This window comes from Rana temporaria, chromosome 1 (genome assembly GCF_905171775.1).
Source record: "Rana temporaria chromosome 1, aRanTem1.1, whole genome shotgun sequence".
NCBI lineage: Eukaryota > Metazoa > Chordata > Amphibia > Anura > Ranidae > Rana > Rana temporaria.
Window position 1 is genome coordinate 59,446,404 of NC_053489.1, and position 27,363 is coordinate 59,473,766.

At 42.7% G+C, this 27,363-nt stretch overlaps 1 protein-coding gene across 1 annotated transcript in view; it reads left to right on the forward strand.

Moving 5' to 3' along the window:
* The window catches only part of SLC1A3 (solute carrier family 1 member 3), a 130,622-nt gene that overhangs the window by 95,506 nt on the left and 7,753 nt on the right, over positions 1-27,363 (forward strand). The window contains exons 4-8 of the mRNA XM_040338438.1: positions 11,659-11,863; positions 18,520-18,562; positions 19,649-19,941; positions 23,068-23,301; positions 23,386-23,580. Of these exons, the coding sequence (XP_040194372.1) occupies positions 11,659-11,863; positions 18,520-18,562; positions 19,649-19,941; positions 23,068-23,301; positions 23,386-23,580 (970 nt within the window). The remainder of the gene's footprint in view (positions 1-11,658; positions 11,864-18,519; positions 18,563-19,648; positions 19,942-23,067; positions 23,302-23,385; positions 23,581-27,363) is intronic.

The window sequence follows — 27,363 nt, forward strand, 5'->3', positions numbered from 1 at the left end:
TTACGTTCACGTCAAAAGCATTGGCTTTTTGCGGGTTAATTTGGAGCATGCGCACTGGGATACGTTCACGGACGGTGCATGCGCCGTTAGCCAAAAACTTCATTTACGTGGGATCAGCCTTCATTACCATACAACACGCCCACTGCATGGAGAATTTGAATTCCGCGGGCTTACGCCGGACCACATACGCTACGCCGCCTTAACTTAGGGCGCAGGTTCTTTCTGAATACGGAACTTGCGCCCTATGTTACGGCGGCGTAACGTACGAGATACGTTACGCCCGCCGATAGATACACAATTGTATCTGAATTCGGGCCATCAAGTCTAATGGTGTTCCAATCCTCCTAGACATTCACCCAGTTCATGATTTTTTGGGTGTTCCGGTTACCTTTGAAGGATATTGCTACATGTGATCCATTATCGTACTGTTTCTCTGTAGGCTTGAAAATGTTGTAAAAGTTTGCTATAATGTTTAGTTCTTATGGAAATTTTTTATATGGAATTTTTGTAATACATTTTTATAATATCATTTTTGACTATATCCCTACTTTACTATGGTGCCCATAAAGTCCATGACCGGCCCCTTGTCCCTCTGTTTCCAACCATCAACCCCTGTTCCTCTTTACTCCTCGTATGTACATTTTTTTTAGTCATATGTATTTTTTTTTGTAAATTCTTTTTATTAAGTTTTTAATAAAAGGTAAGGTATACAACACAAAGCCTATTGGGCATACCCAGGCTTAAGTAAACAAAACAAATTTGTGATGTGTATAAAAAAATTAATTTCGGATATTACATCTTTTTTAATACACCATGCATTTTATCCAGCTTTTGTGTTACTGTATTTGTTAACTTCAAATAGTAGTAAAAGGAAATAACAGTGAAAAAAAAAATCACCATTGGGTTTAACCAACTTGGGTTTAACTATGGCCAAGGGACAAATAGCTCTTTTGGACAAAACAGAGGGCCAGATCCACGAAGACTTACGACGGGCGTATCAGTATATGGTGATTCATTTTGTCTTTGTGAGCGCTGCTTTATATCACTATTAGCACTTGTTCTTATCAGGTGTTAATTTATATTTATATATATATTTTTTAATAGCGGCAGCTACAGTTCTTTTTAAGAATTTTTTATATTATTCACTTACCTCCAGTTGAGCGCAGTGGGGGTGGTTCAGTTAGACGGCCCTTTATATTTTCTTCCACCTTTTTTACTCGTATCAGTAGATACGCCGTCGTAAGTCCGAATCCCCACCGTCGCAACTTTAAGCGTATTCTCAAACTGAGATACGCTAAAATGTTGCTAAGATACGGCCGGCGTAAGTCTCCTACGCCGTCGTATCTTAACTGCATATTTACGCTGGCCGCTAGGTGGCGTTTCCGTCGATTTCCGCGTCGAGTATGCAAATTAGCTAGATACGGCGATCCGCGAACGTAATTCCGGCCGGCGCATTTTTTTACATCGTTTCCGTAAGGCTTTTTTCGGCGTATAGTTACCCCTGCTATATGAGGCGTATCCTATGTTAAGTATGGCCGTTGTTTCCATGTTGAAATTTGAAAATTTTACGTCGCTTGCGTAAGTCGTTCGCGAATAGGGCTTTGCGTAGAATGACGTTCACGTCGTAAGCATTGGCTTGTTGCGGGTAAATTTCGAGCATGCGAACTGGGATACCCCCACGGACGGCGCATGCGCCGTTAAAAAAAACGTAATTTACGTCAGGTCAAGACATATTAACATAAAACACGCCCCCATCTCATACATTTGAATTGCGTGCCCTTACGCCGCCAAAGTTACACTACGCCGCCGTAACTTACGGCGCAAATTCTTTCAGGATACAGAAAATACGCTGTAAGTTACGGCGGCGTAGTGTATCAGAGATACGCTACGCCGGACGGAAAGAAGCACCGCGCTTCGTGGATCTGGCCCAGAGTGTTTAATGTGATTTTTGTGTGTTTTTTTAAAATGATTAGTGACTACAAACAAAAGGCTGCATAATAATCAACTACATCAAAAAATCTAACATACTGTATAGTATATGATTTAAATTTCTACTCTGTTCGTAACTGGAAAGGCATGATTTATTTTCAGAATGTTAGCAAATTAAAAATTTGGGTACAAGAGTTAAGTATTATTTATATTATTATACAGGATTTATATAGCGCCAACAGTTTGCGTAGCCCTTTACAATTTAAGGGGGACAATATAATTAAAATACAGTTCAATAAAGAAGGGACAAGAGGGCCCTGCTCATGGAGCTTGCTTTCTAAAGGGGGGGTTGGTGGTACAAAAGGTGATAGCTGCGGGGGATGGTCTAATGGAGGTGGCTCGGGTGCAGTTCTTAGGTGGGTGTGTGATAGGCTTCCCTGAATAAGTAGGGGCAGGGAGTTCCAGAGGATGGGAGAAGCTCTAGAGAAGTCCTGGAGGTGAGCGTGGGAGAAAGTGACAAGGAAGCTAGAGAGCAAAAGGTATTGAGAGGAGCAGAGAGGGCAATTTGAGAGATATCTGCAGTGCTCGCCCCCTCCCTTGGACTACTGGAGAGTCAGGACCCTCTCTACGGTGCAGATAGAGAAAGGAGCTGTGTGTTAGTGTGCGTCCTGACTCTCCTGTAGTCCAAGGGAGGGGGCGAGCACGACACTCCACACCAGAGAGAAAGCCTTGCATTACTGTGTGGAGTTACAGACAGAAGAACAGGAAGTGAGGATTTCTCTGAAGAAATAAGGACATTTAAAATAAGGACATTGTTTTAAAGGGTGGAAATGCAGAATATCTGGCTGGGAAAACAGGCATGTGGTAGCTTTCTGGCTCAGTTAATCATTATGTAAGCTCCAGTTGTTGGCATATCAGCAGACTGCATTTATACAATGGGAACCTTGTGTGCCGTTTGTACCCGCCGCAAGTTTCAGTGGTCCCATTAATGGGAATTCAGCGTTGCAGTTAATTGAAAGACATTGGTGAACATTTTATGTGACATTGTTATGTCAATGATGGTCATCCTGTGTGGAATTCATAATCTGTGCCACATATCTATTAGGGCAAGGATGGCATTTTACGATAATTATAGGCATTCTGTGTGGCATTATAATTATATGTGGCTTTGATGAGTCAGACTTTGATGATTCTGTGTGAATAGCTAAGATTAAAAAAATAACTGATAAGAATGAATCAGTAAATGTTCCTTGTAGCATTCCAGATCAAATCCTGAAGCTCTTTGTGCCAGTGTCAAACCCCAAAAATGATTACTTAACCGTATGAGCTCTCACACCTGTACATCCCCTGAACCAGAGCAGTTTTTACACTTCTACTATAGGCCTGGTTATTCAGCAATACATTTGTCATTACTTAAAGCGTAACTACCAATAACATGTAGCAGAATACGTATTGGCCTAAATTTATGAGAAAAAAAAATAAAAAATTGGATGGGTTTTATAGCACAACGTTAAAAAATTTTTTTTTTTTTACAAAATTTTAGTATTTTTTTGTTTAACTACTTCAATACCGGGCATTTTCACCCCCTTCCTGCCCAGACCCAAAATTGCCCAATTTTTTTCCCACAAATTGAGCTTTCTTTTGGTGGTATTTGATCATCTCTGCGGTTTTTATTTTTTTGCACTATAAACCAAAAAAAGAGTGACAATTTTGAAAAAAAATATATATTTTTTACTTTTTGCTATAATAAATATCCCAATAAAAAAAAAAAATTCTTAGTTTAAGCCGATATTCTTCTACTTATTTTTGGTTAAAAAAATTGCAATAAACGTATATTGATTGGTTTGCGCAAAAGTTATAGCACCTACAAAATATGGGATAGATTTATGACATTTATTTTATTTTTTATTTTTTTTACTAGTAATGGCGGCGATCTGCAATTTTTGTCAGGACTGCGATATTGCGGCGGACAGGTCGGACACTTTTGACACTATTTTGGGACCATTCACATTTATACAGTGAACAGTGCTATAAATATTGTAATGAATCTAAAATTACCCCTCTGCTTATGGTGATAAATAATCACCCTTGGTGAGAGCAAGTGTTAATCTGAATGAATCATAAGCCATGAGTGAAAAAGAAGAAAACAAAACCTCACTGCAATGATAATGGTTAAAATTGAAAAAGAATCAATGATGCTGCAAAGTCCATTCACAAAAAAAACTCATTAGCATAAAAAAGTCTCTAAAATCATTGTGATTCCTGTGCGTAGATATTCCTGAAGTGTCCAAACAAAGATCTTCACCTACAGGTCTCCCTTAGGAGTTCTACTCACCAGATGCCTATGGTGTAATCAGCCTTGAGAACTCCTGTAATCCTGCTGGGATCCTTCAAATGGAATGCCTAGGATGTATCCTGGATAACTCTAATGCCTAGTACACACGAGAGGATTTATCTGCGGAAACGGTCCTTCGGACCGTTTCCGCGGATAAATCCTCTGGCGGAATTTGATCTCCTGGTTGTACTAACCAGGAGATCAAAATCCCCGCGGAATTCCGTCCGCGGTGACGCGTCGCGCCGTCGCCGCGATGATGACGCGGCGACGTGTGCGACGCTGTCATATAAGGAATTCCACGCATGCGTCGAATCATTACGACGCATGCGAGGGATGGGTTCGGACGGATCGATCCGGTGAGTCTGTACAGACCACCGGATCGATCCGCTGGAGCCGATTCCAGCGGATAGATTTCTTAGCATGTTAGGAAATCGGTCGGCCCGAAATATATCCGCGGATAAATATCCGCTGGATCGTACACACCAGCGGATCTATCCGCTGAAACCGATCCGCAGATCAATTTCAGCAGGTCGATCCTCTCGTGTGTACGGGGCCTAAGAATCTTTCCTCCTGTTATCAGCGTCTCTCAGTGGAGTGGATGGATGATCATGGGCAGGGTTTAATCATGGAAAAATAAGCATAGGAAAGGAACATAGTGTGATATTGCCTTTTTATTGAACAAAGCCCTACACAAAATGTAATGCTTACAATGTAATAGATAAAAACAGGCACATCAGATGTAAGGACTTTTAGCTCACGTAGCTATGTTGCTTGTCAGCTCAGCTCCAGCCGACAAGTTGCTCGTTCTATACAACTGCTGTCTGTGTGAGTGTAAACTCGTCGTGTAGCCACGCCCTGACGCGTTTCTGGATTGGCTCCTGTCTTCAGAGGGCGCCCTCTGCCAATCCAGAAACGCGTCAGAGCGTGGCTACACGACGAGTTTACACTCACACAGACAGCAGTTGTATAGGGCTCTTTCACACGCTCTTTCAGGTCCGCCTGTCAGTTTTTTTTGTGGACCTGAACGGGCGCTCCATGCTCCCCTATGGAGCCGCGGATGTCATGCCCGCTGACATCCGACCCGCTCCGATTCGCCAAAGTGTGACGGAGGAAAAACCTACTTTTCCATCCGTCTGGCGGATCGGATCGGGAGAACACGGACAGACGATCTGTGTTCATCCGATCCCCCCATAGGGGAGAGCGGAGACCGCCCTGTCATCCGCCGGCTCAGCAGGGATTAATGGAGCGATTCCCACTGAGCATGCGGAGGTTCACGGGGCGGATCATTACTGATCCGCCCCATGTGAAAGGGGCCTTAGGCTTTTTCGGAGAAAAGAAAAACACAAATGCAAAGAACACTAGAATAAATAAACCAAACTATCCTAAATACACCCCTTCAAAAAAAAAACACCCTTTACATAAAATGTTTGATTTCTTTTCAAGAGAATTTCCCTCTATGCAGTTCATTCAACTAAAATTGTAAATTTTATCTTGGCTAAAATTTTCAGAATCAATTTTGACAAAATCACTTCACTTGTATTTGCTCCCGACTGGCAATGAAAATTTCTGCACAATGGTAAAAAGTAAGAAATTCTATAGAATAACAACATTTGCAAAGGACAAAATATGAAATAATTTGGAAAAACTAAACACTCAGGAGTCTATTCATAAAAAAAAATGCTGTTAGGTTGCCTTAAGCATTCGCAGTTATTATAAATAATCACTGCATTGGGTGTAATATGTTTATTTCCCATGATCCTCATATCCATTTAGTGGCCATACTGCAGCATTTTTCTGATGCATGATGGCCACTAGATGGCGGTGACGATCATAGGGAATTATATAACATATAATAGTACAAACAAATGGCCATTGCCTTCACCTATAACTGGCCTTTGCAGCAAGGAGCAAGGGGAAGGGCAACTCATGCAAAAAAAATCTGGGAATTTCCTTGATTTTATATAACATATATACACAATACAGTGAATATTCATGATGGCTGTGCAAATGCTCTTTCATCCAGCAATTCTTTTGTATATAGTCTCCTAAATGTAGATATATAGCTGAATAGTTACCAAAACATGAAATTAGACTTTAAATAAAACCTATAAAAGCTCATAACAGTCATAACATTATGACTACTGACAGGTAAAGTTAAAAACATTGAATAACATTGATTATCCCATTACAATGACATTTGAAGTGGGTGGGATATATTAGGCAGCAAGTGAACATTTTTATCCCTGAAGTCAATGTGTCGAAAGCAGAAAAAATGGGCAATCATAATCATAAAGATTTGAGTGACTTTGGCAAAGGCAAAATTGTAATGGCTAAACTACTGTGTCAGAGCTTCTCCAAAACGCATCTCCAAATGCAGCTCTTGTGGGATGTTTCCGGCCTGAAGTGGTCCAAGGAAAGAATTGACGAACTGCCAAAAGGGTCATGGGCGGCCAAGGCTCATTTATGCACATGGGGAGTGAAGGCTGACCTGTGTAGTCCGATCCAATAGAAGAGCTACTGTAGCTCAAACTGCTAAAAAAAAGTTAATGCTGGTTCTGATAAAAAGCTATCAGAACACCCGCTGCATCCCAGTTTATTGCATATGGGCCTGCATAGCCACAGACCGGTCAGGGTAGCCACCTGTATCCACAGCCAAAAGTGGCTACAATCAGGGCCGCCATCAGGGGGGTACAGGCAATACACCTGTAAGGGGCCCGGAGGTCCCAAGGAGCCCGGATGGCAACCCCATATTTTTTTTTTATGGGTCCGGAGGTCCCCAGATGGCAACCCCATGCCTGAAGCTGTGTAAGGGGCCCCATAATTCCTGATGGCGGCCCTGCCTACAATAGGCATTAAGCATCAGCACTGGACCATGTAGTAATGGAAGAAGGTAGCTCGGTCTGATGAATTCAATTGGTTTGAGGGACACAACGAGTTTGAGTTGTTTAGTTGGTCTCCAGATTTCAATCCAATCGAGCATATGTGGGATGTGATGGAAAGTCCACCTTACAACTTACAGGACTTTTTTTTTTTTCGTGGTGGTGCAAAACCTTGAACGAAAAAACCTGTAAGTGAACAAAAAATGTGCATGTCAAACAAACACTAAAAAGGGCACTTAAGGGTGTGCTTTGGTCCACCCCCCGAATTGAGTGGGAACTCTACCCTGACCCCCAGGGCACAAGGCTCCTGACGGGGACAAAGGTTTACATGGTCTGCCTAGCCAGAAGGCCTGGCAGACCCTGTTCTTCTAAGGCAGCCAAAGCCACCCTGGAATACTAAGTCAGGGGAGCTCTCCTGAAGAGAGACCCCCCCAGAGGCAGGGGAAGAGGGAACCGGATGGCCACATGTCCTTCCCCTAGACGTTAGGGTAAGCCTGAGGACTCGCACCCTTCACCCCTGAGAAAACACACACAAAAGTAAAAGGTGACAAAACAGTGGGAGAAATATTTTTTTTTTTAAAGTGGCCGTGCATGGGTCATGCAACTTACAGGACGTACATGACCTAAAGGGTCTGCTACTGATGGCTTAGTCCCAGACATCACCTTGTGGGTCTAGTGGAATCCATGCCTTGACAGGTTATGGTAATGGTCCTTACAGTGAAATCAATATAAAAAGTCTTCTGAATACATAACAAGCCTATCAGTAGTGGGACTGAGGGCTTCTTGATTTCCCTGGGAGATGATAGAGTTGAACAGAAATTTTAGCAATTTTCGGGGCACCTCAGGCACGTTGCATAAACTGTACTTAATAAAGGCAGTGTTTATAATATGACACAAAGTGGGTACAGTTGTGAAGTGGCTATGACTGCCTAGTACTATCCGTGCCAGATGCTTTGCATTAAGCTGGGTAGTAATCAGTGTGGGTTCTAAAAGGGACCTGACATGAACAATTGATGGAGGAGCGATAAAGTTAGTTCTGTATCCTTCCCGTGTCACGGGGGCCTTTGTGCAGCTTTCTCTTTCACAGGCCCCTAGCAAAAGCATCCATTGTTTTGATGATATGTATGTTCTCCTTTAATCCCAGGGCAAGCTCTCTCTCCCACATCCCTCATAGTGTATTCATCACCATTCTCTGTGGGCCTCCTCCTCCCGTTCTCGTCTCTGACGGGCCCTGGGAAACTTGCAGCACCAATGGGCACCACAAACAAGGATGCCTCTCTTGTTGCCACAGCAACTCCAAGAGGAGTCCAGGGGATTTTGTCCCTCTGTAACTCACACGCACTCACTCAAAGGCTAAAAGAAATGACGTGAGGAATAAACAGATCTTGCAAACAAGAAAAATATCCCTCAATCCCCTCTTTTTCTCTCAGCCCGGGTCTTTTTTTTCCTTAAGTGAGTGTAAAATAGTCACACTGAGCCGATAGAAATACATAACAAGGTCTTCTGTGGATGGCATGGGATGCAAAAGAAAAACCCAGTTTCACTCTAAATCAGCTCTGAACAAAGAGCGAGAGAAGAGAGCTTGAACAGAGCGCTTTTCACTTTATAATAGTTGAAAAATTCCACAGTTAAGGGTCCTTGTGTAATAAAGAAGACCTTTGCTAAGCACAGTTTGCTTCCTCCACACATTACTCTGAAGTAATTTCCAAAAAAATGTTTTCAGAGAAAAATGTTTATGGGGCCCCCTATATCACTAACACTAACAGCCATATGCATATGCCTGTGTACACTCCTTCTCGGCATGTTACTAATTAACAGGCTTAAAGTGGTTGTAAACTCTCAAAAAAATATTAAAAGCAACTTGCAAGACAAATGCATTGCTTACTAGCACATTATGAAATACTTTAGGTCAAAGCAGTTGCAGCAGTCCCCGTATACCCAGGGCCGTCTTAATAGGATCATGGGCCCCTGGGCAAAGTAATGCACTGGGGCCCCTACCAGCCTGCCCCAAATTTACGCACCTACTCAAGAATTAAAGTATAAATAGTTGATAGAATTAAACATATATATATTAGTACTTTCAATAAAATTGATTTTAAACAATATGAATTATGGCATGTTTTCTAAGACTTAATCAAGTCCGGCGGAAAAAAGTGTGGGAACTCCCACCCAAGATCCACTCCCCCACCAAAAAAAGAAAAATGATACGCTCATATGCATAATTACTAAACCGCATTTTTGTTTTTTCGATCCACTGAACCTTAGTAATCCTTTATGTTACTGGCCGCTTCCAGTATATGGATTCATCGGGTAGTGTGCTGGTATTCCGTCACTTCCTCGATGCCGCAATGTCTCCTGGGAGCTTTTGTCATTGTTCCCAGGAGACATTTCAGAGGTCTGCCGCGAGTTATCGCGGGAACTTTAAGCAAGTTCTTTCTAAATCCTGCGATAACTCGTGGCAGACCTCTGCAATGTCTCCTGGGAACAATGACAAAAGCTCCCAGGAGACATTGCGGCATCGAGAAAGTGACGGAATAGCCGCACACTACCCGATGAATCCATATACAGGAAGTGGCCAGTAACAAAGGATTACTAAGGTTCGCCTGCCCCTGACAGTGACTCGAGCTGGGCATCGCCGCTTAGTGAAGGATTGGCTCGGGCGGCTCGGCTGCTCTAGTCCTGCAAAGGGAACTGCGTTCCTGCTGTGAAAAAAGTGCAGGGACTCCGTTCCCACGCGTTCCCGCAGGACTTGAGCCCTGGACTAAATCAATACAAAGAGCACAGGGGGAGGCAGAAGGGCATCAGCAGGGCAAAGTAGAAGTTCTGGGATGCCACTCAGCACAAGGCCATCATCCTGGGAAAACTTAGTTAAATGCATGACTATCCTAGCAGATATAGGACAGCTGGGAAATATGATGAAATGCAAGACTATCATGTGGCCCCCATGCACCTGGGGCCCCTGGGCAGTGCCCAAGTGTGCCCAGGCATTAAGACAGCCCTGCGTATACCGCTGTGACTGGCGACGTGTCTCCCGGAGTTATTTCCGGTTTGCGGTCTCTAGCACTGTAATTGGCCAGAGCCGCGATGACGTCTATCAGTTACTGAAGATATGGCATGAGCGAGCCGTTTCTTCTAGTGTGCATGTCCCGATGACGTGTGGATACAGTGAATATCTCCTAAATGGTGCAAGTTTAGGAAATATTTCCGGTACCTATAGCTAAGCCTTATTATAGGCTTACCTGTAGGTAAAAGTGGTAGTACAGAGTTTACAGCCACTTCAAAGTAGTATAAAACCCCTTTTTAAGCTAACACTGAGCACAATAAAATAAACATTGCCCAGTAAACTACTTTAAGTAAAATTCTTACCCCAGCACATGCAGTTTACAACTTTCAATGTTCCTGGCTCCTTCTCTCTCAGTGATTCTTTCCTGAACTTCGAACATTGTTACTGGGGCGCCCGGCTGTGGCTTCATAGCCAGGCACAAACTTTGCATGTGATTGGCCGGCAATTTTCTGAGACCTGCGACGTGTCCCAGAAGATTGCACGGAGGGATTGGGGAGAGGTGATGTTCCTTCTGGGCCGCAGAAAGTGGGAGCTGGGTGCCGGTAAAAGCAGGGTACCTGCTCCTCCCCCCCCAAAAAATGACATGCCAAATGGGGCATATCAGGGGGTCACCTACACTTAGGCCCCGTACACACCATAGAATCCATCCGCAGATAAATCCCAGCAAATGGGTTTCAGCGGATAGATCCTATGGTGTGTACACGCCAGCGGATCTGTTTCCGCGGATAAATCTCCCCTGGGATGGATTCCAGCAGATCGGATATTTGCTGACATGCACAACATATCCATCTGCTGGAATCCATCCCAACGGATGGATCCGCTGGTCTGTACAGACTCACCGAATCCATCCGTCCGAAGGGATCCCCCGCATGCGTCGTAATGATTTGACGCATGCGTGGAATTCCTTATATGACAGCGTCGCGCACGTCGACACGTCATCGCCAGAGGATTTCGGCGCGGATTTCAATGCGATGGTGTGTACACACCATCGCATGAAAATACGCCGAAATCCACGAGAGGATTTATCCGCGGAAACGGTCCGCTGGACCGTATTCGCGGATAAATTCTATCGTGTGTATGGGGCCTTAAAGTGGAAATTCCATTTTTGAGTGGAACTCCAATTCAATGCATTCTATGGTTGGCTCCATAAATTATGGTATTTAAAGCAATTTTCGATTTTACAGTTCACCGGTCATGAGAAAAGTATATGCAGTGCGATTGCCGGCCTCCTTTTGAAAATGCTAGTTTCCTGTCTATGTCTGGCTTTCATACCTTTGAGTCACAGACAGGATGTCTTATCTTTATTCTTATTTCAGGTCTTTAACTCAGAAAACATTGAAATGTTACCATCAATGTGACAACCAGGGAACTAGCATACTAATAGCTGTACTAATCTTTCTGCCAAATTCAGCTTGCAATTAAAAAATGACAGCTGGTACTTTTTCTTTTAGGTATGGCAGCGCTGGACAGTAAAGCTTCGGGGAAGATGGGTTTAAGAGCCGTAGTCTATTATATGACAACCACAGTGATTGCTGTGTTCATCGGAATCGTCATTGTCATCATTATCCACCCTGGTAAGGGCAGCAAGGAGAAGATGCATCGGGAGGGGAAGATTGAGCCGGTCACAGCCGCTGATGCCTTTCTGGATTTAATCAGGTATGCTGACAAAGCAAGTGAAAATGTATTTTTATGTATTGCACAGATTTTTAGTAAACTTCATGACAGATGCTCAAGTACTCTTGACCATTCAAGCGCAGCTGCAGAAAACTTTCAAAATTAGCGTTTAGTGCAGGGGTAGGCAACCTCGCCCCTCCAGCTTTGGTGAAACTACAAATGCCATTGTAACGGTCACCACCGTTTATGACCTTCCATCCCATCCAAGACAGCTTATCGACACTCCAACCAACAGGACCCGATCCATAAGAATTCCCCCCAGACACGAGACACAGCTCTGTGCTTCTGGTTTCAAATGTAATACAACTTTAATGGTTTCTTCTCAGCTTATATACAGTACAAGGCATGGAAGTATTCAAAGGGACAATGAAATCTCCACCCCCCTAATCACACACTAAGGCTAATTACTAAACATTCCTTCATTAACAGCATAACAAACAAAACACCATCACACAATGATCTCCTTCCAATCCACATCCCCAGACAGACGCTCTAAGTACATTCCACACATAAACAGTATTTAGCATACATAATTAGAGGTCTGGGAGCAGACCTGGATTAACACCTTTACACTAGGACAATGAAATGTCTTCCAGGCCCTGACTCAATTAGCATGTCACTAGTCAGGGCTAAGCATAGAAATGAGTCATAGAATATTCTTTGCATGCATTATGGAATATACTGTAAATCACTGTCTACGCCAAAACAATCCAACATGTGTACCCCATCTCCTGGCTCAATCTGTGCCCAAAGGTGACTCCTGTTCTGTTACAGCCATCATGCCTGTGATTGTCAGGGTCTTGCAATGTCTCATGGGACTTGTAGTTTCAAAAGGGCTGAAGGGCCGAGGTTGCCTACCCCTGGTTTAGTGTGAGGTTCTGCATCTATTGTTATCATATGATCGGTACCAGTGTTGATCAAAAACACATGCAAATGTTTTCGTTTCTTTCACAGTATTTTACTTTTTTCTCTACTGCCAATCTCTTTTTCATTTTTATGTTTTTTATTTTATGATCCTTTATATTGAATCGTGCGGAGAAAAATATCAAATGCCCACATCAGTTTTAAGGGGGCTGTAAGGAGAGCAAGCTTGGAAACACTGATCAGAAAAAGGGCTGTATTCAACACTGTATCCTGGCCTAGGCCAACAAGGCCCAGGCCTAGGGCAGCACTTTGCAGGGGGGGCAGCACCGAAAGAGTCCCGCCGGTTTGGCGCTACACCTAATGGGGGGGGCTGGGCTGAGAAGCAAATTAGTCTAGCGCTTCAATAAAGTGGCTGTATTGCTTCCAGTATGTGGGTGGCTGGCATTCTGCAACTGTGAGGGGGGGCTGCTTCTAATTTTAAATGTCCTATCATCCTGGACCACAAACCTTCCTCACTGTGCAATATGTTTTCTGCTGCACCATTAACATGGTTATATCGTCCTAGTCCTCTCCATAAAATTATCAGAAATTTGTTCTTAAAGTAGAACTATAGGCAACACTTTTTTTTCCATTTTGGATAGAGTAAGGAAGGGTTATAGCCCCTGTCAGTTTATTTTTTACCATCCCTGTCCCATTGCAGAGCTTTCCCTTCACTTCCTGCCCCATAGCCAAACAGGAAGTGAGAGGAAATCTATGCAAATTAAGGAAATCCATTGCCCCCCCCCCCCGCAGGCCCTCAGAACTAGTGTCCCAATTTAAAAATGTCAGGGCAGGTTTTAAAATGAAAAGGGTGTGGCCTTGACAGGAAGGGGTATGTCATATTTAAATTAGGGGGTCACGAGTTTAGTCAGGCCTAGGGCAGCACAAAACCTAAATACACTACTGGCTGTATTAGCAGCGATCCCTAACTGTCTCATGTAATGTGTCTCCAGCCTATGACCATCTACTAAAACATGGTCCCAGTCTCTTACATTACCTATAGCAGTGTTTCCAAACCTTAGCACCCCAGAAGTTCTGGAACTACATTTACCATGATGCTCATGCACTCTGCAGTGTAGTTGAGCATCATGGGAAATGTAGTTCGAAAACATCGGGAGTGCCGAGGTTCGCCATCACGGACCTATAGCATGTTTGCAGTCTCTGACCATCTCCTGCAACAGTACATTTATTGAATAATATGTGCAGCCCTTTGGTGAAAAATAAGATAAAAAGGGCCACGCTGAAGGTCCCCTAAGTGTGCTAAATGTTTGCTGGATTTTTATTTTATTTTTTTAACTAGTTGCTTTACCATATTAAACAACTATCCTATTAGACAGACACACTTTATATTTTAAGTATAAAGCCCAATTTAAATCTTTGTTTTACATAGTGACCTCTCTGGCTCCTTAACGTGTCGAGCATGCACTAGAACAGCAGTCACCAACCAGTGGTCCGTGGACCACTGATGGTCCACAAGCGAATTTTGCTGGTCCCCAGGAGTTCTTCCGCAAATCAACTGTTAGGTATAGAGCGTACCTGGTAGTAGAGCCTGACTTGCAGGAGGAGACCTCAGGAGTCACTGGAGTGGGGACAGTGAGTTCGAGAGCACAGCGAGGTAGGAGTGCCTGGGGTAGTTGTAGTAGCCTAGCACAGTGGCAGGATGATGATCCTCCAGGGATGGCTGGAACTGTAGGCAGCAGTAGAGATGGTTGTAGGTCAGCAACCCAGGAGCTGGCGGGTACAGGAACAGCAGGAAGCTGGAGCAGGGTGAGACAAGCCGGGTTAGGTGTAACACAGGGCAGCAGACAGTAGCAGGGTCAGACAGGCCGGGTCGGAGCAGGTAATAAGACGGTTGGATACAGGATACTAAGTGTGGTCAGAGGTACAGGCAAGGTCTGGCAGCAGGTAGGCAAATAGAAGACTGAGCAGGGTCAAAGCAAGCCAAGGTCGGGATTGGAGATATCGGAAGGTCAAGCAGAGCCGGGTCGGTACAGGTAATGGATAAAAAGGTATGCAGATTACTGGTACAGAGCTGCAGATCAAACAGCAATGCATCATTGCAGCTGCTGGCTTTTTAAAGGCATAATGGCACCAAGTAGCGCATGCGTGCACCCGATGCGTGTGCGCAATTGACACACGCGCGTGCATTCGACGTGCGCCGGCGCACAGGCACGTATTGATGCTGCTGCCTATTCTGCACAGCAGCACGTGTCCGAATGCGTGCACACAAGAGCCTTCTTCCCATACCAGCAGGTCCCTGACATCAACATTGTGGCAGACGTATACCGCCCAATGTTGTTTCCAGTGTTGTTCTCAGTGCGTACTGACAGTCAATACTGTAAGCATGCATTGATACTCGTTGCCTTCTCTGTAGTTCCAGCTCCTGTGAACTCAGAGGGAGCAGCCGGGAGTAGTGTAGAGAACAGAAGGTGAAGAATGAAGAAGGAGGGGACTTTAAATGGCAGTGCTGATCACAGACTGTGGAAGGGAGCATGGAGCTCAAGCACATATCTGGATCCAATAATGGATCCAATGATGAGTCTGTGTAACGCAGCAGTGTGAAGCAGATGCGGGAAGAGGGGGGCAGAGAGACGGAGTATCGTGTGTATAAGGCTGCATTGACACCTTAGCGCAGCGTTTTGTACCGTGATTTGCCGCGACAAATTGCGTTGTTTTTTAACCTTGTTTTCGCTTGAGGGGTGATTTACACATTGTCGGCTATGCCGAACGCCGAAGTCACCTGAAAAAAAGGGTCAGGGACTTGTTTTAAAATTCAGGCGTATAGCGTTTCGTTGTTCTGCGTGGAGATGTGAACCATCTCCATAGAGAACAATGTTAAATCACCCCTCCAGCGTATTTTAGGCTGCAATAGCATCAGGCTTCAGGCGTTAAAACGCCTAGGTGTGAATGGAGCTTTAGGCATGTAAAATTTGTGAAGTCTGAAAGGTTGGGGACCACTGCCCTAATCAACCTTAAAGCCTAAAGCCAATAGACTAAAGACCTACTATAGTATTGTTTTTTTTAAATGTTATGTGCTAAAGAGAAACAGTGAAAAGAGTATTCCATCCATTACCATGATAAACCAGCAGGAATGTCTAAGGCAGCGATTCCCAACCTCTTTGGCACTGGGTACCGGCTGCGTAAAATAAAATGTTGCCAAGGCGGGGGGGGGGGGGGGGGGGGAGGGTGGTTGTTGTGCAGGGGCGGGTATGTGATTTTTTTGCTGTTAATGGCTGGTGTTAACGCTTCAATAATCACTGCACCATGGTTGATACGGTGTCAGGATGATTGAATGAAATACTTCAACTCACCATAATGCAGAATCAGTGGGAGCTCTTCCATCGTCCCTTGCCACCAGATGTTGCGTGTCTTTTGCCACATCGCCTGCTTTCAGATGCAGCTTGTCACTTGCCATGTCACCTGCCACTAGATGCAGTTTGTCACTTGCCACACCCACTGCAGTTCTCGCATCATCTGCCCAGTGGTCCCCGGCTTTTCCGGCCTAGGCTTGCTCTTGTCTGGTCCCTCAGGCTGTCGGCTCTCCCCAGATTGCCAGTCCCCCCCCCCCCCCCAGCATGTTGACAGCTGCTCTCCTCGGACCATTCCGGACTGATCATCCTCCACTGTCCTTTCTCTGTCACCCTTACAATATTGTGAGTGCATTTGGTTGTACATATAACTTTCTTTTTATTAAACTGTGCTGTACCATAGCCCGCTTGGCGCCTCTCTTTCCTTCCCCTTCTCTCTTGTCACATGCCAAGTCACCTGCCTTCAGATGCAGCTTGTCACTTGCGATGTCGCCTGCCACCAGATGTAGTTTGTCATGTGCCACATCGCCTGCCTTCAGATGCAGCTTGTCACTTGCCACACCACCTGCCACCAGATGCGGACTGTCACTTGCCACATCGCCTGCCACCAGATGCGGCTTGTTACTTGCCATGTCACCTGCCACCAGATGTGGATTGTCACTTGCCACATCGCCTGTCACCAGATGCAGTTTGTCACTTGCCACCATCATCTGCCACCAAATGGGGATTTTCACTTGCCACTTCGCCTGCCTCCAGATGCAGATTGTCGCTTGCCACGTTGCCTGCCACCAGATGCCGATTGTCACTGCATTTGTGGTAGCACTGGCCCATTGAGCATAGAAGCAGGCAGGTGGTGTGTACTGAGTGAGGGCAGAACAGCAGTGATGCAGGGCTGATGCCGCACCTCTGACAGTGCAGCCTTCGCAGCCCCGTTGCCAGAACTATGAAGACCTACTGAGTTTATCCCACAGCTAGTTGACTGGCTTTTATACTGACCTTCTGGCTTCAATGCTCCCGACTTACTAACCTGCAACAAGTAGGCAGGTCATGAAAGTCAGATGTTCTGCTAGATTCACAGCATGTTGAAACAAGAGAGTCAGTGGGACAGCCAGGCATGTATAGACAGAGAAGTCAGCAATGCAAGCCCCCTTAATTCCTCTCTCGGTCTCCTTTCTGTCTTTGCTGCTGTGATTGTCAGGAACAGATCAAAACATTTGTCTGGGAAGTTAAAGTGGAAGCAAACCCTCCAATCGTTTTCAGCCAAGGAAGCTGCCATCTTGGCCTCTGTTTAATCTGGTGGTGCTGCACATGTTATGACACCAGCCATTAGATGGTTTGACAGTTTGATTGAGAACACAACCAACGTGACAGTTACATTCTCGACACATGCCAGGAATGTTCTTTTGAAACTGTTAAATTGATGGGTTTACTTCCACTTTAATGAAACTGACAAATAAGCATGAAGGAAGGTGGATTAATGGAAATACGATTGTATACAGTATTGAATGTAAACAGCAGGGCTCTGTAGGCAAGTCAACAACCAGGATAATGAAAACAGACCGATGGACTGTTTTCATCGGACGAAGCGATCGTTTGTGGGCCCCATCGGTCTTTTTTCCATCGTGTTAAAAAATAGAACATGTTTTAAATTTTCCCTATGGATAAAAAAAAACTATAGAAAAATCTGATCATGTGGAACTCCATCGGAGAAAAATCCATGTATGCTCAGAATCAAGTCGGCGCACACTCAGAAGCATTAAACTTAATTTTTTCGGCTCGTCATAGTGTTGTACATCACCGCGTTTTGCCACGGTCAGAATTTAGTCTGATAGTGTGTATGCAAGACTGATGAAAGTCAGCTTCATCAGATATCCAAAGAAAAAATCCATCGGATTAGATTCCATCAGATATCAGATCGTGTGTACAGGGCTTAAGGCTTCATGTACACAGGACGTTGTTCAACCTCTCCTGAACAATTTAACTTGACAGCTAAAAACCAGTGTCTAAAAACGGCCGTTTAGCCGCGTTTGCGTCTAGAAGCATTTTTTAAAATATATATATTTTTTGTTAAAATGAAAAACGTCTGTAAACGAAACGCTGCTAAATGCGAATTGCCGCGTTTAGCCGCGTTTAGAAGCGTTTAGCCGGGTTTGGCACTTTAACTGCCTCTAAACACAGCATCTGAATGCATTTTTTTGGGTTCAAGAAAAAGTCTCTAAACACAACTAACTAGAAACTATTATAAATGAACCAGTGTACATATACTGATAAGATAACATAGAGGAAAGTTCAGGAGCAGTTGAAAAAAATGCCCAATTGCTCCTAAACGTCCGCAGCAGTGTACATGAGGCCTAATGATTACTATTACAATTATACTATATTTAATATTTATTAATATTTACCAAACCTCTATCACTTTTCTTATAGAAATATGTTCCCTCCGAACATGGTGGAATCCTGCTTTAAACAGGTAAGTTATAGTACATTAAAAAATATTTGGATACTCAGTCCTTGTAGGGGTGAGCAAAGGGAATCCGGTGAATCAGAACTGTATCCAGATTTGTTTCATTGACCACAAGTTTAGGTGAGCCATTATTAATTCCAAAGTGTCACATAGAGGTGGCCTGTTAGTTCCAGCTCGATCTATATTTAGATTATAGAAACATTCAGGAAAATTCAAAACAGCCCTACTCTGATAAGAACTACCTGTGCCTAATTCAGAGAAGCATTTGCTCCAGTGTTGGTAACATTACAAATTCATGTAGTTCTAACTACTGCCATTTTAAGAATCTGTTGCTATGGCAGTGACAGATTCTTAAAGGATTTCCGCCAGTTCTCAGATTAGAAAAGTTTTGGTAATTGAGATCAGTTTGAAGTTGGGGTACAGAGGTACTCAGAGCGAGCCATGCCTGTGCTGGGAAGCTGTCTTGAATGTGCTTGCTTCACGCGCATTATGATATGCCCTGGCTGATTTAGCATTGGTCCTAGCATTGCTCATATTTGGGATGTGACTTGTCAGTGGGTGGGCAGAGCTTAATGGGGAAATGAGAGAATAGTTCTCAATCAGGTCCATGTTTACATTTGAATTAGAGGGTCATTTGAATTAGAGGGTCATATCCTTGCAGTAAGCCTCTGTGCAGAGGCGTACATATACAGTATGGTGTTTTTTTAACACTTTGAAGCGTTTCTCAACATCTCATTTTCTTAGCTATTTACAGGTTTGATATTCACAAGCACATTTTGTTTTCAACCACTAAGGACATCGATTTATACATTGGGGACAATCATTTTCTATTTTTTTTATTATTATTATTATTATTATTATTATTGTTTTGTTTTATATGCATTTTGGATGAATTGGTTACACTCTTGAGGTTATGATTATTTGGTGGTTCATTCGCTAGGTACTCATACTTGTTTGATTTTTGTTGACACTATAGCCATGGGTATCTAATGGTGTGCTAGCAGCTTTTTATTTATTTTTTTACCCATTAGCGCCGTTTAACATGTTTTAGGAAGAATGACGCTGACCATTTGTATTTTTTGTTGTATTTAGTTCAAAACACATTATGAGAAGAAGCTCTTCAAGATTCCAGTTCCAGAGAATGAAACATTACTAACTGCAGTTATGAATAATGTATCAGATGCCATGGAGACTCTGACCAAGTTTCGAGAGGAAATGATCCCTGTGCCAGGATCAGTGAATGGGGTGAATGCACTGGGACTTGTGGTCTTTTCTATGTCTTTCGGGCTGGTGATTGGAAACATGAAAGAACAAGGAAAACCCCTAAAAGAATTCTTTGACTGCCTCAATGAGGCTATTATGAGATTAGTGGCTGTTATAATGTGGTGAGTGTCAGCGTTTGCTATACCAACACCGGCTATCTTTAATGTTCCAAATAGGCAAGAACTAATCTTTAGGGCCACACTGCTGAAGGTTGGACAGCAGCATCGTTGCAACATTAGTCAATAATAGTTTTCCTTTTTAAGAAAATAGTGATCTTTTATATGTTTTTTCCTTACTCCTTACCCAGAATTTACTTACTCAGTATTTAAATATTTTATTTCAAATTCAAATTTGTAAATGATCTCTCTGGTGGGCATCTGCATACACTACATGGCCAAACATTTGTGACATCTGACTATCATCCCTACCCATGTGGCCCTAATTATATTCACAGTTGTATCCAGTGAAGGGTACAGTTAATGCTACAGCATACAAAGACATTTAGGATGATTGTGCACTTCCAACATTGTGGATTTTGAGGAAGGTCCTTTTCTGTTCCAGCATGTATGCATCCCTGTACACAAAGCCACGCTCCATAAATACCTGGTTTGATTAGTTTAGTATGGAGGAACTCGATTAGTGGCTGAGTGAGCACAAATTCCCAGAGACAATCCCCAAAATCTTGTAAAAACCTTTATTGTAATAGTAGTGGCTGTTATACAAACAGTTTTGGAGTGAAATCACCAACAAGCTCATAGAGGTGTTCTGGTCAGGTGTCCAGGAACATTTGATCATAAATTGTTAGACATGTGCGTTCCCGTTCGTAACGAATGGATTTTCGTACGAATTTGTTAGTATTCGTACATTCGGATCAATTCGAACATCCGAATAGCTGAAAGTACTAAAATACGAAAATTTACGGAATTACGAATAAGCAAAATAACGAACAAGCGAAAATAACGAACAAGCGAAAATACGAACGTACGATTGGACAATCTTACTAAAATACGAAACACCGAAACAGCAAATGAACGAAAATGACATCTATAACGAACGATTTGCATTCCGTATTTTAAATCCTTTGTCTGTTCGTAATTTCGAATATTTGTATTTTCATTCGTATGTTCATATTTTCATTTGTGTGTTTTGTAAATCCGTTTCTTTGTCTGTTCGTAAATTTGTGTACTCGTATCGTTCTTTTGAACGGGCACTGGGCAGTGTAGTTAGTGAGTGATGTATCTTACTTAATATCTTAGCCAATCAACTTATCTCTTTTGTGCTGAGTCACATTGGACAGTGTAATGCCTCGTACACACGATCGGACTTCAAACAAACTTTTCCGTGGATGTTTGTCCGAAGGGAGTTGGCCGGACTTTTGAAACCGAAAAAGTTTGTCCAATGGAGCGTACACACGGTCGGATGTTTTGGAAAACGCTCATTTTGAAGTTTGTTGAAAAAAAGTCAGACCATGTGTACAGGGCTTAAGAGAAAGTCTAATCTTAATATGGATAAGCCGCGTGTTGAAAATGAAACTAAAATACGAGATTGCAAATGACCGCGCCGCAATGTATTTACGAGTACAAAATTACGAATCCATTAAACGAAAATTATTATCTAACAAAATTACGAATTTCGAATCAACGAAAATAAATTAGACAGAATTACGAATCATTCAGTATAAACGAAAATAAAACTGTTACGAAAATACGAAGGGGTCCGAATAGGAAAACTTGCGTCTTACGAATCTTTATGAATCTACGGAACGAGACAAACCGAAACAAAAAAAAACAAATTTTTGATGTGCTCATGTCTATAAATTGTATCAGGGAATGTTGTTAGTATTTTGTGCTTAAGGCTAAACTCCTTCATTTTGAATAGAATATATAGTGAGACAGGGTTAGTGCCTCTGTCAGTATTATGGTAGTCTGTGTCCCCTAGTCACACCAGCACACATGTGACATAGATAGAGAATTCCTGCATTATGACAGTGGGACTCCTCTGCTATCAGAATACACTGATCAGCGGCTGCAGCCAGCTGATCAAGAATTTTTTTTTAACAGTCACATTTCGAGAGAAGTCAACCGTTAGATCAACTTCTGTCAAGCCATAGATTGAAATTCGTCCGGTGCCTGCTGAAACGGGCAAAATTCAATTTATCTATTGGCAGCTTTAGCACAGTTATCCCTTTTGAAGATTTTTGTATTTTTTAATGGGTCAGACCAGACCCATACCCTTGCACTGAGGGCATAAACAAGGCATGAAGTAGAGTCTGCACATGTGATGACCAAAAATGGCGGCCCCCGTTTAAAATATTATCCCAGTGGCTTAACTACACATTCTGTTTGTCTGTGCAACTATTAAAGGATTCTAATCACCATAGGTGTACGCAGGGGGTGTGCCAGGTGTGCCTGGGCACACCCTAATCCTGAAGTTGGCAAACCGTCAATCATAATCTACCTGCCGATTGTGGGCAGGTGACAGGTAAACCGCGATCCTTCCTTGCCGAGCCTCAGAATCTGGACAGAAAGGGCAGCGTGGGGTGGGATAAAGTGGAACCGATCTGTATTTTTCTGCAGCAGCTGAAAGTAGGCTTCTCCTCCTCTCCCCGACATTCAGCTGCTACAGCAGCAAAATACAGGGGATCGGTACCAATATATGCCACTGCCGCCACCCCCCTTGTCCCTATTTCATCTCCTTATCCATCCCTTGCTCCCTCCCAGGATGGATAGTGGGGAAGAGGCCAGTAAATATGTCACACATGCATATGTCTTGGAGCCTTGAGGTGCACACCCTAATGCAATAGGCTGCGCACGCCTATGCTATCGAACAGACAAGTAGTGTGTTAGAAAGCCTGACGTACACCCTGCTTTCCCACCCTCCCAACCTTTTGCCATAGTGCACAAGAAATATCTAGTAATTTGGGGTATAAGGAAACCCTCCCTCTGCCTCCCGACAAAGCAGGACTCTGTCTCTGAGCTCCCAATCACCTTTCCTAAGCACATGGGGGAGCATGTACATCCATGTGTTAAATACATAAATAGGAATTTCGGAGAGGTCTGTAAATTGGAAAGAGAGGGGAAGACAAATGCCAGCTGGTTATGGTTCATCCCGTGAAGAAACATGTTACTGCATAGGTAAAGGGCTGGTTCTGACAATGATATCAGCTCATTTTGTTAGCAAAATGTCTTTACAATATTGCAGACAATTTTGTTTTTCTCTGTACTAATAATAGATTGTCTGATCCATAGGTATGCTCCAATTGGAATCCTTTTCCTAATTGCTGGGAAGATTGCAGAGATGGAAGATATGGGGGTGGTTGGAGGACAGCTTGGCATGTACACTATCACGGTCATCATTGGTTTGCTTATCCATGCAATCTTTGTATTGCCCTTGCTGTACTTTTTGGTGACTCGCAAAAACCCATGGGTGTTCATAGGAGGCCTGATACAAGCCCTAATTACAGCTCTGGGAACCTCATCGAGGTAAGGGTTCTGTCATCAGTATACATTTGCTGCATAATGATTGGATGTCCTGCAGATTTTATTCATAGTGTATTATATTTACAGCTCTGCCACTTTACCAGTCACATTCAGATGCTTGGAGGAGAACAACAAGGTAGATAAGAGGGTGACACGCTTTGTACTGCCAGTGGGAGCGACAATCAATATGGATGGCACAGCACTCTATGAAGCCCTGGCAGCAATTTTTATTGCCCAGGTGAACAATTATGACCTTAACTTTGGACAGATTATCACAATCAGGTAATGCAATATACAGAATTGTCTTCCTCAAAAAGAACATATCACCTATCATCACATCTCTCCTTTATGTTCATCTGGCCTACAGCGCATCTAGTGTCTGTTGTTTATGTCATGGATACAGGTTCATGGAAGCTTTGATGTGGGGCTTGTGGAACATTTTCCTGCAACCTAGCTGACCCTGGGCCTAATGAACACACTGCAGGAAAACACGCAAGGCTAGCAGACTATTAGCATGCATTCAAAGAGATATTTACTCAAGAAATAAAACTATAATTCCATCACGTTACAAAACTCTGGTTTGGCCACATCTTCAGTATGATGTCCAGTTTTGGTCACCGGTCCCCAGGAAGGATGGGCTGGAACTGGAGAGAATCTGGAGAAGGGCAACAAAGCTAATAAGGAGGGTGGAGGACCTCAGTTTTGAGGAAAGACTACAATATATAAACGTATTCAACCTGGAGAAGAGACGCTTAAGAGGGACTATGACTGCAAAATACAAATCGTTTAACCCCTTAACGCCCGCCGCACGACTATTTACGTCCGCACAATGGCATGGACAGGCAGAAGGACGTATATATACGTCCTTGCCTTTCCGCGGGTCGGGGGTCCGATAGGGACCCCCCCCCCCCCCGCTAAGTGCATCGGGCGGATTCCCTCGGGGAGCGATCCGGGACGACGGCACGCCTATTCGTTTACAGCCGCTCCGTCGCGATCGCTCCCCGGAGCTGAAGAACGGGGAGAGCCGTATGTAAACACGGCTTCCCCGTGCTTCACTATGGCGGCGCATCGATCGAGTCATCCCTTTTATAGGGGAGACACAATCGATGACGTCAGACCTACAGCCACACCCCCCTACTGTTGTAAACACACACTAGGTGAAGCCTAACACGTTCAGCGCCCCCTGTGGTTAACTCCCAAACTGCAACTGTCATTTTCACAATAAAGAATGCAATTTAAATGCATTTTTTGCTGTGAAAATGACAATGGTCCCAAAAATGTGTAAAAATTGTCCGAAGTGTCCTCCATAATGTCGCAGTCACGAAAAAAATCGCTGATCATTAGTAGTAAAAAAAAATTTTTTTATAAAAATGCAATAAAAATATCCCCTATTTTGTAAACGCTATAAATTTTACGCAAACCAATCGATAAACGCTTATTGCGATTTTTTTTACCAAAAATAGGTAGAAGAATACGTATCGGCCTAAACTGAGGGAAAAAAAATGTATATATGTTTTTGGGGGATATTTATTACAGCAAAAAGTAAAAAATATTGCATTTTTTTCAAAATTGTCGCTCTATTTTTGTTTATAGTGCAAAAAATAAAAACCGCAGAGGTGATCAAATACCACCAAAAGAAAGCTCTATTTGTGGGGAAAAAAGGACGTCAATTTTGTTTGGGAGCCACGTCGCACGAGCGCGCAATTGTCTGTTAAAGCGACGCAGTGCCGAATTGTAAAAACGCCTTTGGGCATTTAGCAGCATATTGGTCCGGGGCTTAAGTGGTTAAAGGTGACACTAGCATTAGGAGAAAACCTAAACCTAAGGTCTCTAAAGAAGACATGCGGCCACACAATAAAGTTGCATGAGAAGTGGTTCAATCTTAAACTATGTAAGGGGTTCTTTACTGTTAGAGCAGTAAGGATATGGAACTCCCTTTGACGGTTAGTAGAGTCAGCATGGAGTGTAGATAAATTCAAAAAACTTTTAGATGTATTTCTTAGTGAACACAATGTACAGGGAAACAAAGCCTTTCATTGTGTACAACTCCTATGTGATCTGGTAGTGACATACACACCCACATTCACACACCAACATACTGTGTGAACTAAATGGACTGTGTCTTTATTAAATCTTACCAACTATTTAACTGTAGCGCTACTTTTTACTAGGGCCGCAGATTTAAAGTTTCAGGTTCTATTCCTTCAAGTGCAGTGGCCAGGCAAACAGCAACTTCACACTTTGATTCCAGAAATCACAGCCCATAAGGGTTGCCTATTTAACCCCTTCCTGCCTGGTCTATTGTAAAATGACGGCTGGGCGGGAGCATTGTTGGTCAGGGAGGACGTCATATGACCCCCCTGGGCCGCACTTCAGCACAATCTATCACTTGCCGTGTCCACCGGACACAGCCGATGATAGATCACTATACCAGCCCACTACCAGTACCATGTGAACGATGTGGCCAATGACAGCAGATCACATAGGAGTTGTGCAATGAAAGGCTTTGGTTCAAGCCTTTCATTGTGTACTATTGTGATGAGCTCTGTGATTGGTCACAGTCATCACATGGTACAGACAGGGCCAATCACAGCCCATCTGTACATGGTGATTAACTGTGGCCAATCACAGCTAATCATAATAATAAACACTGAATGAGTAGTTTTCATTCAGAAAAAATGGTTGCTTATAGCTGTAAAATTCACAGTTATAAGCAACCACAGTGTGTAATAAAAAATTCTAAACCCCCCCGGAGTACAATGGTAACACTGCAGGTAAAAAAAAAAAGTAACTAAAAAGGTAATATATATATTTTTTTTTTTTTTTTTTTTTTAATGATTAAAAGTTTTGTTTTTTACAAACCAGTAATCTCACCAGTCAGTTTCCATGATCACCAGCACACAAATTATACAATCACACTGTACTGCACTGGTGACAGTATGTAAAAAAAAAAAAAAAAAAAAAGTAAAATAAGGAACTAAAAAGGTAGGATATATATATTTTTTTAATGATTAAAAGTTATTTTTTATACAAACCAGTAATGTCACCAGTCAGTTTCCATGATCACCAGCATACAAATTATACAATGACGCTGTACTGCACTGGTGACAGTATGTAAAAAAAAAAAAAAGTAAAATAAGGAACTAAAAAGGTAAGATATATATATTTTTTTAATGATTAAACGTTTTTTTTTTATACAAACCAGTAATGTCACCAGTCAGTTTCCATGATCACCAGCATACAAATTATACAATGACGCTGTACTGCACTGGTGACAGTATGTAAAAAAAAAAAAAAAAATTATCTTTTTTTTTTTTTTTTTCCAAACCATTTTGACAACAAAAAATACAACTTTAAAAAACCTGCCATGCCTCTTACTAAATGCCTTTGACTACCTACTTTCCAAAAAGGGGTCATTTCTACTGTCCTGGCATTTTGGGACCCCAAGAAATGAGATCGGGACTGATCATCTTTCATATATATATATATATATATATATATATATATATATATATATATATATATACTTGTGGACTCTAACTTTCTAATATACACTGATTTTTTTCACCAAAGAAATGTAGTAGAATACATTTTGGCCAAAATTTATGAAGAAAGAGTATTTATTTGCTAAATTTTATAACAGAAACAAAGACAAATTCGTTTTTTTTTTTCAATTTTCTGTCTTTTTTTCAATTGTTTTGCAAAAAACAAAAAACAAAGAAAGCTCTATTTGTGTGAAAAAAACTAACATTTTATTTGGGTACAGTGTTGCATTACTTTGTCATTCAAAGTGTGACAGCGCTGAAAATTGGCCTGGGGAGGAAGTGGGTAAAAGTGTCTGGTATTGGAGTGGTTAAAGTTTATTGCAGTAATAACTTGGATAGGGTTCAGAGAGCTGTGGGATACTCCACATTACTAACAGGAACAATGGAACAATGAGCAATGAGCATGCGCTTCCCTGCATTAGCTCTGCTTAACAGTCCCTTAACCTCCCTGGCGGTATGATTCTGTCTGAAAAAACATGCTAAAAGCGGTACCATTATTTGCAAGGAAATTTGGCGTTTT